General features: G+C 40.0%; 1 protein-coding gene across 1 annotated transcript; it reads left to right on the forward strand.

Moving 5' to 3' along the window:
* Positions 1 to 4,023: 4,023 nt before the first annotated feature.
* Positions 4,024 to 14,542, forward strand: fgf2 (fibroblast growth factor 2). The gene is made up of 3 exons (XM_071916204.2): positions 4,024 to 4,231; positions 7,999 to 8,102; positions 12,933 to 14,542. The coding sequence occupies exons 1-3, from the start codon at positions 4,054 to 4,056 to the stop codon at positions 13,116 to 13,118; spliced, it is 468 nt and encodes a 155-aa protein (XP_071772305.1). The 5' UTR covers positions 4,024 to 4,053; the 3' UTR covers positions 13,119 to 14,542.
* The last annotated feature ends 161 nt before the right edge of the window (positions 14,543 to 14,703 follow it).

The following is a 14,703-nucleotide window of genomic DNA, read 5'->3' on the forward strand; positions in this document are numbered from 1 at the left end:
AAATTTGAATTTCATGAAATGAAAAAAAAAAAAAAAACGCTCTCTTTAGCTTGCATTTCTCTTATTCTTTTCCTGCATGATCATTCACAAGTCAAAGGAATATTGTAAAGGCACTAATGCTTAGACACTTGTGCTGCTTGCTATTGGTCGCTTGTAAAATTGGTTCATCTAAGAATTGAAGCATGTTCTACAGTACTTTTGCACTTGCTCTGGAAAAAAGTGAGAGATCAATACTTAAAATGTACTATAGCATCATTTGAAGAGGTTAATTCCAAAGTGAGATGTCCACCAATTGAAACAAAATCAAAACTTAAAATTGGGATTATGTTCAGACTTTTGCCCACAAGAATGCCGTTTTTAATGCTAGAATTATCTATAGAATTAAATACAAATACAAATATACATACAAATCTTCTGAAATCAAAGTATGAGCTCCTCCTTCATTCTTCCACATGGCGTGTTTTAAAAATAGTTCAACAATGTGGCAACGGGCCTCGATATAAAGACGTTACAATTATTGAGTCGTAACGATCTTTGACTCAGGCATCACTCAGTGATGGTGGGGCAGTGACTGGGTGGGGTGTGACATAACATAAACAGAACACTGAGAAGGAAACTGGCGCGCCAAAATTGGTGACACATCTGAGAGTTCAGGCTGAGTCCATGTGTCTGCTCCATGCTTCACACAGAAAACCTATTCCGGATTTCATGACAGACATACATGTATAGGTTATCCCTAAAAATCTAAATTTTTCAAATAAAGAAGTGTGGAGAGATGATCCAGTTCTCCATGTCCTCATTGATAACTGTCAGCACTGACTATTAATTCCATATGGTCTTGGGAAATCTATTCAATGTTTTTAACAAGGACACACATACACAAAAAAAAACAACAGTAAGGCATTTGAAATTTAGCTTTATAACGATACAGTTAAGAGTATATTTGATGCTCATAATTGTATGTCTATTTTTGAGGAGTTTGTAGATGAAAAATAAACTTTTTCAAATTTTCTTAACTCATAACTCAAAATACAAAGTGATTTAGCCTACATCAGACACACTACAAATGTAAACAAATCTTTTACAGCCTCAAAATACATGCATAACTCATATATGAAGCTGTTACTTACTGTCAGGTCTTGTATCGATTTATGTCTTACTTATATCAATTTTAAAATGCTCTACTGGTCTCCCTACTAGACTGTCTTGGAAGTAAGAAGAGCCCCGTTTTCACACCATCAGGTAAACCGTGGCCTCTTTTCCCATCTGTTGTTTAGCTGGTACCTGGGCATCCATTGAGTGCCTTGTTGACACATAACATCTAATAGAAAGTTTTTTTGTTTTGTTTTTACATAATACTGTATAGTGCACAAGCTGTTTTTTTATTTTAACCTGGGATTGTCATCATAACACATATATTTACATTCTGAGCAAGTGAGTGCAGCATTAGAATAAACCTATATTCCTTGAACATTACAAGCAATCAATAATGAATAGATCATGTGGTTATTGAAAATAAGGTTTGACTGATTGACTGAACATTTGGCTGACGTTTTGAGGGCCAATACCAATATTCTTGGATTGAAGCTGCCGATAGGCAATATTTTGTGCCAATATTAAATTTTTTGAAAATTTGTATGTCAAAAAATACCTAAAAATTACAAGTATTCAGTGTTTCCCCCAATTTTATTTTTGGCATTGTGGAAAAGCCTCTGAAACAGCATTTAGACCATGGGACACCAAAACAATTGAAACCCTGGATAACAATAATAATAATAATATCCATGCATACTTGTGTGGAATCTGATCAAAATGTCACATTAGAGTCAATTCAGGTTAAAGGCTTCCCATAGACAACCAGTGTAGTGTTGATTAATTCTGCAATAAATATGTAATCAAACAAACTGGATCATATCCATCATATCGGAGGTGGACGACACTTGCCAATATCCAAGTTTTAATTAAAGGCCAATATCGGCCAGACATATTGGCTAACTAATATACCGGGCTAACCCTAATTGAAAAGGCCTTCACTAACATTGCCATGCTCTCTTGTTCCCACTGGATGCTTTGTCTGTTGGGGAATTGCCATGTTGAAAGACAAGGCTTACATCAAGAGAGGCATTCAGCATGGCAGTGGGGTTGACCAGAATTGTTACGCTAATGGTGACTGTAATTTGCAGTCACGCCGCTCTGGGAAGTAGGCTGGTATTCATCCTTTGCTCATCTCTGAAAAGAAAGACTTGGAGAGAGATAACACTTTTAAAACTGTCACAAGGACAGTTTCATGTACAATATATTCACTTTATTTAATAAACTGGCCAAATGGAGTGAACAGAGCTGTGTAATAAACAAAATTAGGATAGGGTGTACCATAAAGTTGCATTCTCATCAGCATCTATTTCAACATTTAGGAACTGAGATGGAATAGAGGTGAACACTCTGAGTTGTTGTGCTTATAGTGATTGGAATAGTGGAAATCTAAAGCTTAGAGAAGTGAGCTTGTGATTGGGTCACTGGTTCAAATCTCCAAAATGACTGAGAAAATCTGACTGGGGAAAGTGGATGAGTAATGCATCTTCTGTCACGGATCCCTTCAAAAGGAACTTAACCCTCAACCACTCCAGCCGCTCAATTGCGAACAGTAATAGATTGTGGTTGTAGTGTGGAGCAGGTGTGAATGGGAAGCAAGGCTTTGCCTAAAAACAGCATGTGTGCTCAGCAAACCCTCCCTGCATAAATAATGGTTAAAAATGCCCTCTCCTCCTAGAGATAATTGGATTGATCCGGTCGCAGGAAATGCATCCCAAAGATGTCCAAAACCGTCAGAACCCTTCCTGTGGTTGGACTCCCACTTTGACTATAATCTTAAACTGAAGTCTTACAACTATATAAGTCTCAGTACTTAGTCACTGTATGGCCTTGTTGGATGTTTCACTGACCAGGTTCGGCGTGTCACCAAAATGACATCAACCGAGAGCACAGCTGAATCTCAACTGATCCAACACGAGTTTCAGATGTGGTAACCTTTCGCCAGAAGCCCTGACCAGTGACTATTTTGACAAATGGATGGTCTTGTTGGTCCTAAAAACAAAACAAAAAAAAGAACAAAAACTGCAAGAATAACCTCCTTCACTGATCCTACACTCAAGGAAGTTGAGAATAGCAATTAAATTCACTCTTACATTATGCAGGCTTTTTCATCTAAGCCTATTGGCATTTCCCCTTTACGTTGCTGCTTTATACCTATGAATAGCACTGAGTGAATCACTGAAAAAGCTGGTTCTCCCAGTTTAAGACTGTGCTGAGTCTTTTTATGTTGCTGTTTTCTTGCTCTTGAACAGCAGCGACTGAATGAATGAAACACTGCTGCTGTTCACACGGTTGTTGTGCCGGCAACTCCGCTGCTCTCGGCTTTCTGAAGGGTCTCAGTGGCACCGACCGAGTTGCACGTCCCCCTTCTTGCCCTCCTCATTTCTCTCCTTCTGCTGGGTTGGCTGGTTAAAGCAGAGTGTTAGTGGGCGTGTGCATGTGTCTTGTGTGTGTGTGTGTGTGTGTGTGTGTGTGTGTGTGTGCTCCTAGGGCGCATGCGAACTGAGGCCCAAAGGGGAAAGCCTTCCACAGATCTAAGCCAGCTGCCTTGCTTTAAACATTTCAGTGCGAGAAGAGTTAGGAGAAGAGGGGGAACCCACATGCATCCCCCCTACCAGCGTGCTCAAACTATCCTGGCAAAGCAGCTGCCAGCACTACAAACAGCGGAGGAGCAGCTAAAAATGGCAGATTTAAACCTCTGCCGTTAGCTGGGAAGCCTTCTAAGAGTCCTTGTGCTTCAGATTCTCACTGCTCAAGAGGGCACATGCTGCCCTGAAGGGGGGCGTTCAAGCAAACTGACCCCTGGGGTTAAGCAGAATCAAATTCTGTGGGGCTTTGTGGAGGAGGGAAGGAGGAGGCAACAAGCAACAGTTAGTGGGAGGTGGGAGGCCAACGGTGGGGCTCCTGCACCGCTCAGGAAGGAGACGAAGCAGTAGCAGGGAAGCGGGGAAAGAGGAGGAGATGGCCACCGGAGAAATCACCACACTTCCCGCCACACCTGAAGACGGCGGCAGCGGTGGCTTTCCCCCGGGAAACTTCAAGGATCCCAAAAGGCTGTATTGTAAAAACGGGGGCTTCTTCTTGAGGATAAACTCTGACGGCAGGGTGGATGGAATCCGGGAGAAGAACGACCCCCACAGTAAGTACTTCCAGCCCCTTCGTCTTGCACTGCACACAGGGCACACAAAGCTTCTTTATGTTTTTTTTATTTTTTTTATATTCACGAGGGAAGTAACAGTGAAGTCAAGATCATGGAGGAACGATGTGAATTTTCCAACTCACTGAGGTTTATTCTCCATTTGTAAACACTATGACCAAAGTGTGTGTAGGACTAGTTCTGGAAAGTATAATAACTCTACTTAAAGTACATCTTAAATTTCCTTCATCAATGGGAACTCTGATGGGATATGCTTGACGTTTTTATTAAATGTAGATCACCATGTTGAGTCACAGCCATTCATGAACGACACTGCTTACTGCTTGGTTTACGTCACACAATACAGCATAACATGGAGTTAAAAGCCAGTACCAATGAGTTCATGTATTGAAAGGCCTTGCTCAGTGTTTTATGGAGTTGAAATCAATTAAATTATGTCACTAACAAGCTGCCGGTGGGTTTCACTAAAATTAGAGAGGCACGGCTTATCTACAGTGAAATATACTACAACCTTGAATTTCACCAAAATGTGAAAATGTATTTTAAAAGTCAGAAATAAGTAGTAGGCCTTTGATGTTCTCATATTCAAATAGATTTATGAATAATATAATTGAGCAGCCGCTACAATGCAAAATAATATTAACATGCTTGTTTGGCCTCGACAACTGAGATACCCCTTGGTGCCTCTGTATCACTGATTATTTAAAAGTATGTCTGCTAAGTTGCATCAGTAACTGGGAGGGGAAAAGGGGAGGGGGGGTCATAAAATTGGGGGTTTTCCTAGGAAAACACATGCTTGGAGGTTCATTGCATCAGATAAGATTGTCCAAGATACAGCGTGACATTTGAAACAGGTGTGCCCAACAGTTCAAGGATAGAGAACGGGAAAACTATTTTAGAACGATTCAATTACCCTTCAATCAGATTCAGTCAGACTTAATTGTGCCATTTCCTGTGAGAATAACCTTGTTGTTGAGGTGACATGACTAAGTCAGGTATTCAGTTTGCTTGTATAAACAAGTTAAACTAGGCAAGCCCAGTTAAACTGGACCGCAAATGCAGCCTGTGGTGAACTGAAACATTTGACCCATGACTTTCTGTCCATAAATGGTACTGGACCCTGTTTTCATGAAGGTTCCAGAAGATTCTTCCTCCCTATTGAAAGTAAATGAGACGTAAGGCAACATGTTCAGGCTCTTGGGCAACTGTGCCCTAAAACAGCTGCTGTGGCATAAAATGAGGCATGGAAAATGGGTTGGAGTGCTCTGAATCTACACATATAGTAGACTCAGTGCAATTAATTTCAATAGGATTGATTACTTGTCCTCACGTAGTGACAGCAGCGTGTCCGGTGGAGTCCAGTGGTAAACAGGGGCAATATGCCAGTCTTTGCACATAGTTATTAATGTGTTTTAGAGTGACTTCAGGTCACTGTAGGAGTTTAAAGTACCATGAAAAGTACCCTTCATTTATCTTAATTTATTTATGATTTTGAGTAACATGAGAGTAACATGGTAGCTCTACTTCCATTTCTGAGTTTGATCGTTTAGGAGAGAGAGAAGACAAGACCCTATTTTAACAGCATTTAAATAGCAAGACCACACAAACAATTGATTGTTTAGTTATGCATACACTACTGCAGTGGAACTTCTCTACAGAAATAAAACTATACAGCCAGTACATTATTTTAAATAGCATTTCATTGAGGAAAAATAGAAGGGAAAGGGTTGGGCCTGGGTCTGAGTCTGAATCTGGATCTGGGCCTTGGCCCGGGTCTGAGTCTGGGCCTGAGTCTGATTCTGGGCCTGGGCATTGGCCTGAGTCTGGGTCTGGGTCTGGTCCTGGGGCTTCACCTTGGCTTGGGCCTTGGCCCAGGCCTGGCTATTGGCCTTATATGACCTGAGCTGTGCTCCTAGATCATTAGTCCTATTCTTAAGGCTGTGATAGGCCTGCCAACATTTTGGGCAATGTAACATGTACCTGCCAGTAGGAATTGAACTGTTGCTGAAAAAGATACCCAATGTGTTACCCAATTATGGATAACAGCATCTTTTCATGATAATTTTATTCTTTATAACTAACTCTGTAATCGTTGATTGTGTTAATTTTGCCTATGCTGGACCAACATTGCCACAAAATGATGCCCATATATCACCACCCCTAGGACCATGACCGAGGAGCCCTGAACCACACTGCACAGAGACAAGAAAAAAAGGACAGTTTTCCTGCAATCACAATAGCTGTGGGACATAATATACCCAGTAAACATGTGATGCACCACAGCACACACACAGACCAATTATGCATCTTCTCAAGGAAGGATGTCTCTTTGATCTATGCCATTAGTCATCAGGCACCAACCTTAACTGCAGACAGATGTGTCTATCTTAACTTTTAATGTGGATTAATCCTGGATGGGATCCCCCAATCTTTTATGAGGCCCCCGTTTCCTTTTTCTTGGTTTGGCTTCATTCAAAGAATGCTCAATTGGCAAGCAGTTGTGTCTCTACAAAAAAAATGTGGAGATGATTTTGATACATCTGTGAGATGGCTGTCACCCAGCCAACTGCAGGTATTGTGTGATCAGACTATCAACCACATTTCAGTGCTACTGCCTGGTAGCATTTGACCTAGCTCATTGCTAGCAGTACAGCATAAAGCAACACTAGTACACGACTGGCTGATGACAGGCGATGTTGCCCAGAACTTAAGCTGCAGCCAACTTTTCTTTGCAAAAAAATGAAGAAACAAAGCCTCCATGGTCAGCTGGTTTCTCTGGTTATAGAAAATTAAAACTTAAAGGTGCTAAATGTAGCAGTTTAGTATGTAGCAGTGTATGTATGTATGTATGTAGCAGTCAATATCATTGTTAAATTAATTGTGATACCGTGGTATGATTACCGTAAACAAATGAGACCATGGGGGACACGATTGATAACCTCTATCTCACACCAGTGGTATTGTTAGTGCTAGTGTTTCTCCAAATTAAGACCACATTTCCCAGAAACCCCATTGCTTCCAGTTGCAAAGAGGATGTTGCTTTTTGTCCCTCCTCCCCCTCCTTGGTGTCACTCCGCTGGTGTTTGTTTTCTCTTTCGCTTTCCTAAAGAAGACAAACATGTTGGAAGTGATTTTTTTCCACCATCTGTCATTTGCCAGACACTCTGAAGGGCTTTTACTCCATTTTGCTCTGGAAGAACAGCGCTCTCCTTCTGTTTTGTGCCATAAAGCAATCCAACAAATTTCCTGCCAAAACCAAGCTGGTGGCACGCAATGTAAAATGCAGTGTAGAGGCTGCCAATCTTCTCTTGGCAGGTGCAGGGTTTTTTTTATCTCGTTTGTTTACTTTAATTATACTTATGTCTCAAAATTAATGTGGTAATGATTTATTGATGTTGAAATGCTACGCAAAGCACCTTTATAGTCACTGGTTTCTGGCTTTCTGTGTGCATGGGTGGCGCCAGTGGATCAGTTCAACAAAACTTCCATAAAGACAAATGGATGTACTTTGTATAACCATGATACATTGTACATTCTGTACTACTGAAACAATTACTATTTCAACGTGATGAGTTAGTTTAGGAATCTGCTGCCTAAGATGTTTATGCTCCCTTCATCTTTTTTTTTCAGTGGACTTGGTAAACACACCACTTCATCTGTTCCTTTGGATTAAACATCCCACAAGCAAACTGTACATGATTTCTGTCCTTGCTCATTTTGTGCAAATAAACATTCGTCTTTTTCCTCAGTAAAGCTTCAACTCCAGGCGACCTCGGTGGGGGAGGTGGTCATCAAAGGGGTTTCTGCTAACCGCTATCTGGCCATGAACAGAGACGGACGACTGTTTGGAACGGTGAGTGAGTTGGCCGATCATCCTTTCGTTTAGTTTAGTTTATTAAGTTTATTTGTCAGGGACCATGTGCAAAAGAGAACATTGATCTCAGAAAAGAGAAAAGATGCTTTGCACCGGATTATAGCTATTAACATTCGTTAACAAAACATAAAGGAGAATCCTACCAAAATTCACTTTTTTCTGTTTTGAGATGACTGAAAATGCATCATCACATTGCATTTCCTGAGATGGTTGAAATATTTTTTTAGGGACAGTCTTGTTTCCCTCAAAAGTTGGTATACATATTTATATACATTATTAATACTCACTATATTATTAAACATTTTACCTGTTTCCAGGTACATTTAACATTTGAGTGATGAATTAATTTATTAAAATCACTAAATAGTTAAAAATGTTTTAAATTATACTGCTTTGTTTTTCATTATTAGTATTTTTATTATTAAAAATTGTATACCTACTTTTGAAACACCCTGTATATGCTTAGTATAGGTGTGGGGAAATGCTGTTCATAACAAATGTGAATGTAAAATTTGGCAGAATTCCCCTTTAACAAGAAGACATTTAAAAGAATGAAAAAACATGATAAGCATTCACTGACAAACTTTAGTTTGCTGGTACTCTACTCACATGGTTTCTGAATATCATATCAATATAATGTGGTTGAATACAATGTAACACTAAAGTTGCTCATATTCCCGGGTCAATTCACTTTAATTGAAAATTGACAAGTAAAAATTCTTAATGTAAAGAGAAAACTGCTGTTCATTGGTAAATGATGATATTGAGCATTTATTCTCAGCTACTTACTACAGGATATACGGGCCTTTGTAAGAGTAAATTTTTTCTGTCTGTGGATTTGATTAAACTGTGCTTCCTGGATTGGCTGACTGAATTGACCCCAACACTCTGTCACATACAGCACTTAGGCTGCAGTGTTTTGGAAACCAAACATTTACCAGTCACCCGACAAGAAATCCTCCCTCAGTGAAGGGAAATAATTAGGTCGACAGCTTTTCTGGCTGGGCTCGTTTGTCAGAGTCATCACTCAGGCACTTGGAATAAAAAAGAAAGGGTATGCTACAACATCAGATAGGCCCAGGTCAGAATGAACCATATTATAGTTGGATGGGAATGGGATTCTGGGAGACTGTCCTGTAGCCAGAGGCACAGGTTTGTTCCCTGCAGCTGCCAATGTTTCCATCCCTGTTGAAGGCTATGTTCAAACTGCAGGCCTTCATGCTCAATTCCCAATTGTTGATCATGTCTGATGTTTTAGGATGACTGTTCACATCCATGTTAGGATGTAACCCACATCTGATACCAATATGAACCAACAGTGATGTCCAAAAGACATGCGTGAGCGGAGTAACAATAACAAGAAACATCATTTTTTGTACCTACACTTCTCGGTATGTGCCTTTGAGTTTTGACTAAATTGAGGCGTGAAAATCCGTGAAATCAATCAAGCTATTTAGCTTTCTTTCCAATGTTGTGTCTCGTTGTCCTCCATGCTAACGATGCTCAGCCAAGTTGACAAAAGTTTGAGCTATCTCAGATGAATGATGTGGTTTTACTTACCGTCATGGCAACGCTGACAAGTTCCGGGTTGAGCGTTCAAATACAAACCACGTCAAATCTCACACCTGACTTTGTACCACATATCCATGCGGTCCAGATTGGAATTGAAATAAGGACGTAATGTGCGATAAGATGCAGCCTATTTGGCTCTGCGAAACCAAATAGAAAAGCTTACTTTGCCGACGGATTAGATCCAGAACCCGTGCACGATAGTCTGCTGCTCTACCAAGTGAGCCACAGCACCAGACTGGCTGCCTGAGAAATGTGTAGGTATTGTATCATGTGGCTGTACATGCACAGTGGGGTTTTTGGACACTTTTGGTACCGACCAACCGACAGATTTATGCGTGTGATAAATGCAACTCCATGCAGCTTTTTGGTGTTTACTGATTCAATAACATCAGACATGTTACATGTGAGACAAAAATCAGAATTGGGACAGTTTTAGCTGTGGTGTAAATGTAGTCAAAGTTTTGTTAGGTAAGACACTGTGAACACCTGCTCCAGTGGTTTCTGTCCTGGCTGTCCCTGCGCTCTGTCCCCTTTGGTGAAATACATACATGTACTTGTATTTCAGAGCATCCTGATTACACTGTGTGATATGGCAATTGAACTACTTTGAAAGATATTCTGAATGTGTATGAGACTAGCAACAGTTTGGCACCGCTAGCTTGTGTTCTGTAGCAACATTGACGCTAATTATAGTTGCAGTGGAAGTGTGAAGAGTGTGGCGACTGATGTGGTTTGGTGGTTGTGAAGGCTTGTCCACAGTCCATGTAAACTGCAGGGAGTGTTTCCTCCTGCCTTCTAATGAGAAGCTATGGCAGCTAGCAGCCAGCAGCCACCCAACTGGAAGAGGCATCGCTGACATGGCATCTTTTCTGTTCTGCTGTTGCACATGGGTAGAAAAGTGTTAAAAGTCACGATGAATTAGCTGCCTTTTCATTCATTGTACAAAAACAAACAGGAAATATTTTGATCCAGATGAAGATCCATTTTGAAATTAAACATCTGTTTTTGTCACGATAAATGGTGAAAAGGCAGCTAATAGTGTGCAGGTTTTAACATTTTTCTTCTGACTAGACTGACTGGTCATCGGCTCTGCATTAGGCCCTGACCGATATATATTTATGTGCTGGTATTGAACAATATTGGTCTTTCACACACACATTGGTATCAGCATTTGTTCCACTGATAAGATCTGTACATAAGTTTGCCCCAATGACTTGTTTTCAAAATTGACTTTATTTAAAAAAAAAAAAAAAAAAAAAAGGAATTACAATCCCGGAATAAATGTGTACTAGAATGTGTAAATTCTGCTCAGGAATTTGTCACTAGAAGTTCATTATTGATCCTGATTATTGAAGAAGAATTGAATCCGATTTAAAAACAAAACAAAACAACAACATTCTGGACTGGATGCAACAGTCATGTATTGGTCGAACTCTTGCCTGTGTTGTGTAGGACTATTGCTGCTAGCTGTTGTTCACTGGTCTCCCAATTGGCAAACCCATTACACATATGAACCTCCACTGCTGTTATCCCCACTGTGACACATTCTCAGTGTTAAAGCAGGACTAGTGACTAGGACTTTTTACTGTATTTATGGTCTTATTTTTATTTTTAACAATTTTACCCTTGTGAAGCACTTTGTGACCTTGCTCTGTGAAAGGTGCTATACTAAATAAACTTTTACTTAGTGTAGATGGAAATTTGTTGTATGCTAATGCATTTGCAACATGAATTGAACAAAGTAGCCCAATGTGCTCTAAACTAAAAAACAAAAGACCCTTTTGTTGGACAGGGTGTGGGGCAGTTAACGCCCAGCAACACAGAGATTTGGGCCAGACGTAACTGATGTCTCTTTATGTAATCCACCAAGGACAACACTAAGTTTAGAGAGGGCCGAGTACAAGCTCTAAACATGGACACGGTCAATAAAAAGGCGAAAAAACAGCCAAATCTTTCAGTCTGCATCTTCTTGTTCTGCCTTGTTCTTTTCCAACCTTGTCATTTGCATTTTGGTTGGCATTTGGTTTCTTTCCTCTACTTGCTGGTGTGACGTTTTAATCCCACACCTTTAACTCACCTGCACAAATTAGTAAATCGTGTTGCTTCTTTTTTGTCATTGTATTTTATTATTCTTGTCCACTTTGCTTCTATGCAAATAAGTTTATCTAAGCCAAAAAAATCCTATAATGAGTTATATAGAGAGTTGTATAGAGTAATATCCCTGGCCAGACATGGTTTCCTTTAGAAAAAAGCATCTACAGAAAAAAATGTCTTCATTAGCGAGGGACACTGAACAGAAATTCTTGCGACCCAAGAGTCTCAGTCGAAACAATGGTGGCATTGAGGTATGAGGTGCTCTATGAGGTAAATTAGCGTCAATAAAATGTCAGCATTACAAACTTTCTCCTCTTCCAACAACATATATTAAACACATTCAATTTACAGTCATCCAAATTAAATAGCTTATTTTGATTAAATGCCACTACAAGTACTAAGATGTCCTTACAGTTGACTTTATACAGATACATAGCTGAAAAGTGGACCAGATTCAGTTTGAAGGGGATTACAGTACATGAGCAGAGAAGCAATAAGGTTGTGCTAGAAGTGAAGGATTTCATTCCAAAATGAGATAAAAAAAAATAAAAAAAATGAAAGCTTATTTTTTCAAAATCATTGCTGGCATGAAAGTGAAGCCATTATCAGTTACTGTTATACAATTGAGTCATCTTAACAGCTTTGCTCGCAAAACAGTGAAGTTTTTGAGAATTGTTCGTAATTTGACAAATTTCAGGTAACAAACATTTTCCAAAATGGATGTACAGCATTTTGGAATGAAAACCTTCAATTAAACACTTTTATGAAACGTACAGCATGAATGACCGACCAGCAGTTCCTACATGTTGAAATAAATAACGATGGGATCACAACCGTACATGGTACACCGTATTACAGACTTGTTTCACACAGTTTTCTTCATTATATTACTCCTGTTTGCCAGTTTATGAGATACTGTGAGTGTATTGGGGTGGCAGGGTGTCCTGTAACCGAAAAGTCACAGGTTCAATCCCGCCAACAGCCAACTGTCCCGTCGAAGTCTACTTGAGCCCCTTTCTGCTCCCTCATTGTAAAGCGCTCTGGACAAGAGCATCAGCGAAATGCTTTAAGTGTAAAATATAGTACATTTTACATCAAACAGTACTTTCTATATTTAAAATTTCTCTGTTTCTTTCCCTTCAGAGACGAACGACAGATGAATGCTACTTCATAGAGCGGCTTGAGAGCAACAACTACAACACCTACCGCTCCAGGAAGTACCCGGACATGTACGTGGCGCTGAAGCGGACTGGCCAGTACAAGTCTGGAAACAAAACCGGACCGGGTCAGAAGGCCATTCTTTTTCTTCCAATGTCTGCCAAGCGCTAAACCGGGATCTGCTCGACAAATACTTAACGTTTCAGAAGCAACGATAAAGAAGAAGAGACATGCAACGTGACAAAAGGCAATGAAGACAAAGTGTTCCATCAACGTTGCCCAAAATGGCTGTGATGCTTTCAACCACGTTTTTTTTTTTTAACAGTTATTTATCCAGGAGATGTTTGCTGAACATGCCTGCTCTTTTTCAGCAATGCTCTCCTTCACTTTCAAACAGTTGCACTCTTTCACACCTGGGAGCTGCCCAGTAAAAATCAGTCTTTAACTGTTGGCCAACAAGCTGCTCCACTGGAGCTGCCTTGCTCAAAGGCGCCTCGACAGTAGCTGCTGAAGGACTACAAAGCGTTATTCATTCACTTTCAACACACAGATTTTCCTAGCCGGCCCAGGGATTCAAACCAGCAACCTTCTGGTCAAAAGTCTGCTTCCTAACCTTTAGTTTACCACCGTGTAAGCTGCAGTGTGTGGGGCATTTTGTTAAAACATGGCCCCTAGAAAAACATGCTAAAAAGACTGGATCTGGATAAAATGTGAGGTGACTTGGGTGCACTTTCTTAACAATCAGTTGTTTTAACTTGATTGAACAAAAGAACTAAGTGCGAGGAAATAAAGAGATAACAGTAAATCTTTTTGAATATTTGTATCTGTGGTACAAAATTTAGTTTGGCAAAATGAAATCGAACGCACACTAAAATAAAAAACAACGCAAACACTATTTCTACAGTATACTTTTCTCACTATTTTCACACTGCTCAGTATCCTGACACACTTCATATATAACCGATTGGTTTCCTGAGCTTGACTCCATGTTGTGATAAACTTGGATTGCCATTCAGTATTTGTATAATTTGTGATTTGTGCAAAATATCCAAATATTGCATTGCACTGGAGCGAAGGATGGCAGATTTTACTTTTCTGTCACCATTCAGTTTTTCGTTTGCCTAATATAGCACAACTAGCACCAGGCAGAAATAATTTAGCAACATTATCTGATGACGTCCAATAAAATCTGAGGACTGCTAATGGTCTTTACAGCTGCGTCACAAATCTGTCCTAGCAACCACGTCTGGCACCATCATGGAGGTCCACTGGAGAACCGGCTGTACACAAATAACGTCTAAATATATAACTGGGCTAGAAAGTTGTACTGTAGTTGTAGGTCAATTCAATAATAAGTAAAAGTGAATTGTCTGACAAGGTAGATTTGTTTCCAAATTTAGGTGACTGTGGCACAAGAAACTGTCTTGTTTTAGTCACAGTTAACCTGAAAAAAAGATATTTTATGGCTTTGTTAGCTAGCCAACTCGCCAGCAGGCTAATTTAGCAAAGCAACCAATTTTAATGTTAAGATGCAACTACTAGCCACAACTAACACTAACTTTTACGATAGCAAATCAGTGATGAAGTGATCAGTTCCCGGAAAAAAAAAAAAAAAAGAAAAGGAAAAAAAAGCAGCACAGCTCATTTAGAAACGCAATCAGCTGTTCAAAGCCACTCAAGAGCCGAGGACCTCCACTATGGCCGCCAAAGGGTGCGTTGCGTCAGCTAAAAGCCCTCTATAGCTTATTTTGGAAAA

This window comes from Centroberyx gerrardi, chromosome 16 (assembly GCF_048128805.1).
Source record: "Centroberyx gerrardi isolate f3 chromosome 16, fCenGer3.hap1.cur.20231027, whole genome shotgun sequence".
Lineage (NCBI taxonomy): Eukaryota > Metazoa > Chordata > Actinopteri > Beryciformes > Berycidae > Centroberyx > Centroberyx gerrardi.

Excerpts from the sequence above, each read along its gene's own strand:
- fgf2 (XM_071916204.2), top strand. The coding sequence starts at position 4,054 with ATGGCCACCGGAGAAATCACCACACTTCCCGCCACACCTGAAGACGGC. Across the intron at positions 4,232-7,998 it reads GGAGAAGAACGACCCCCACA|TAAAGCTTCAACTCCAGGCG; the intron begins GTAAGTACTTCC and ends CTTTTTCCTCAG. Across the intron at positions 8,103-12,932 it reads ACGGACGACTGTTTGGAACG|AGACGAACGACAGATGAATG; the intron begins GTGAGTGAGTTG and ends CTTTCCCTTCAG.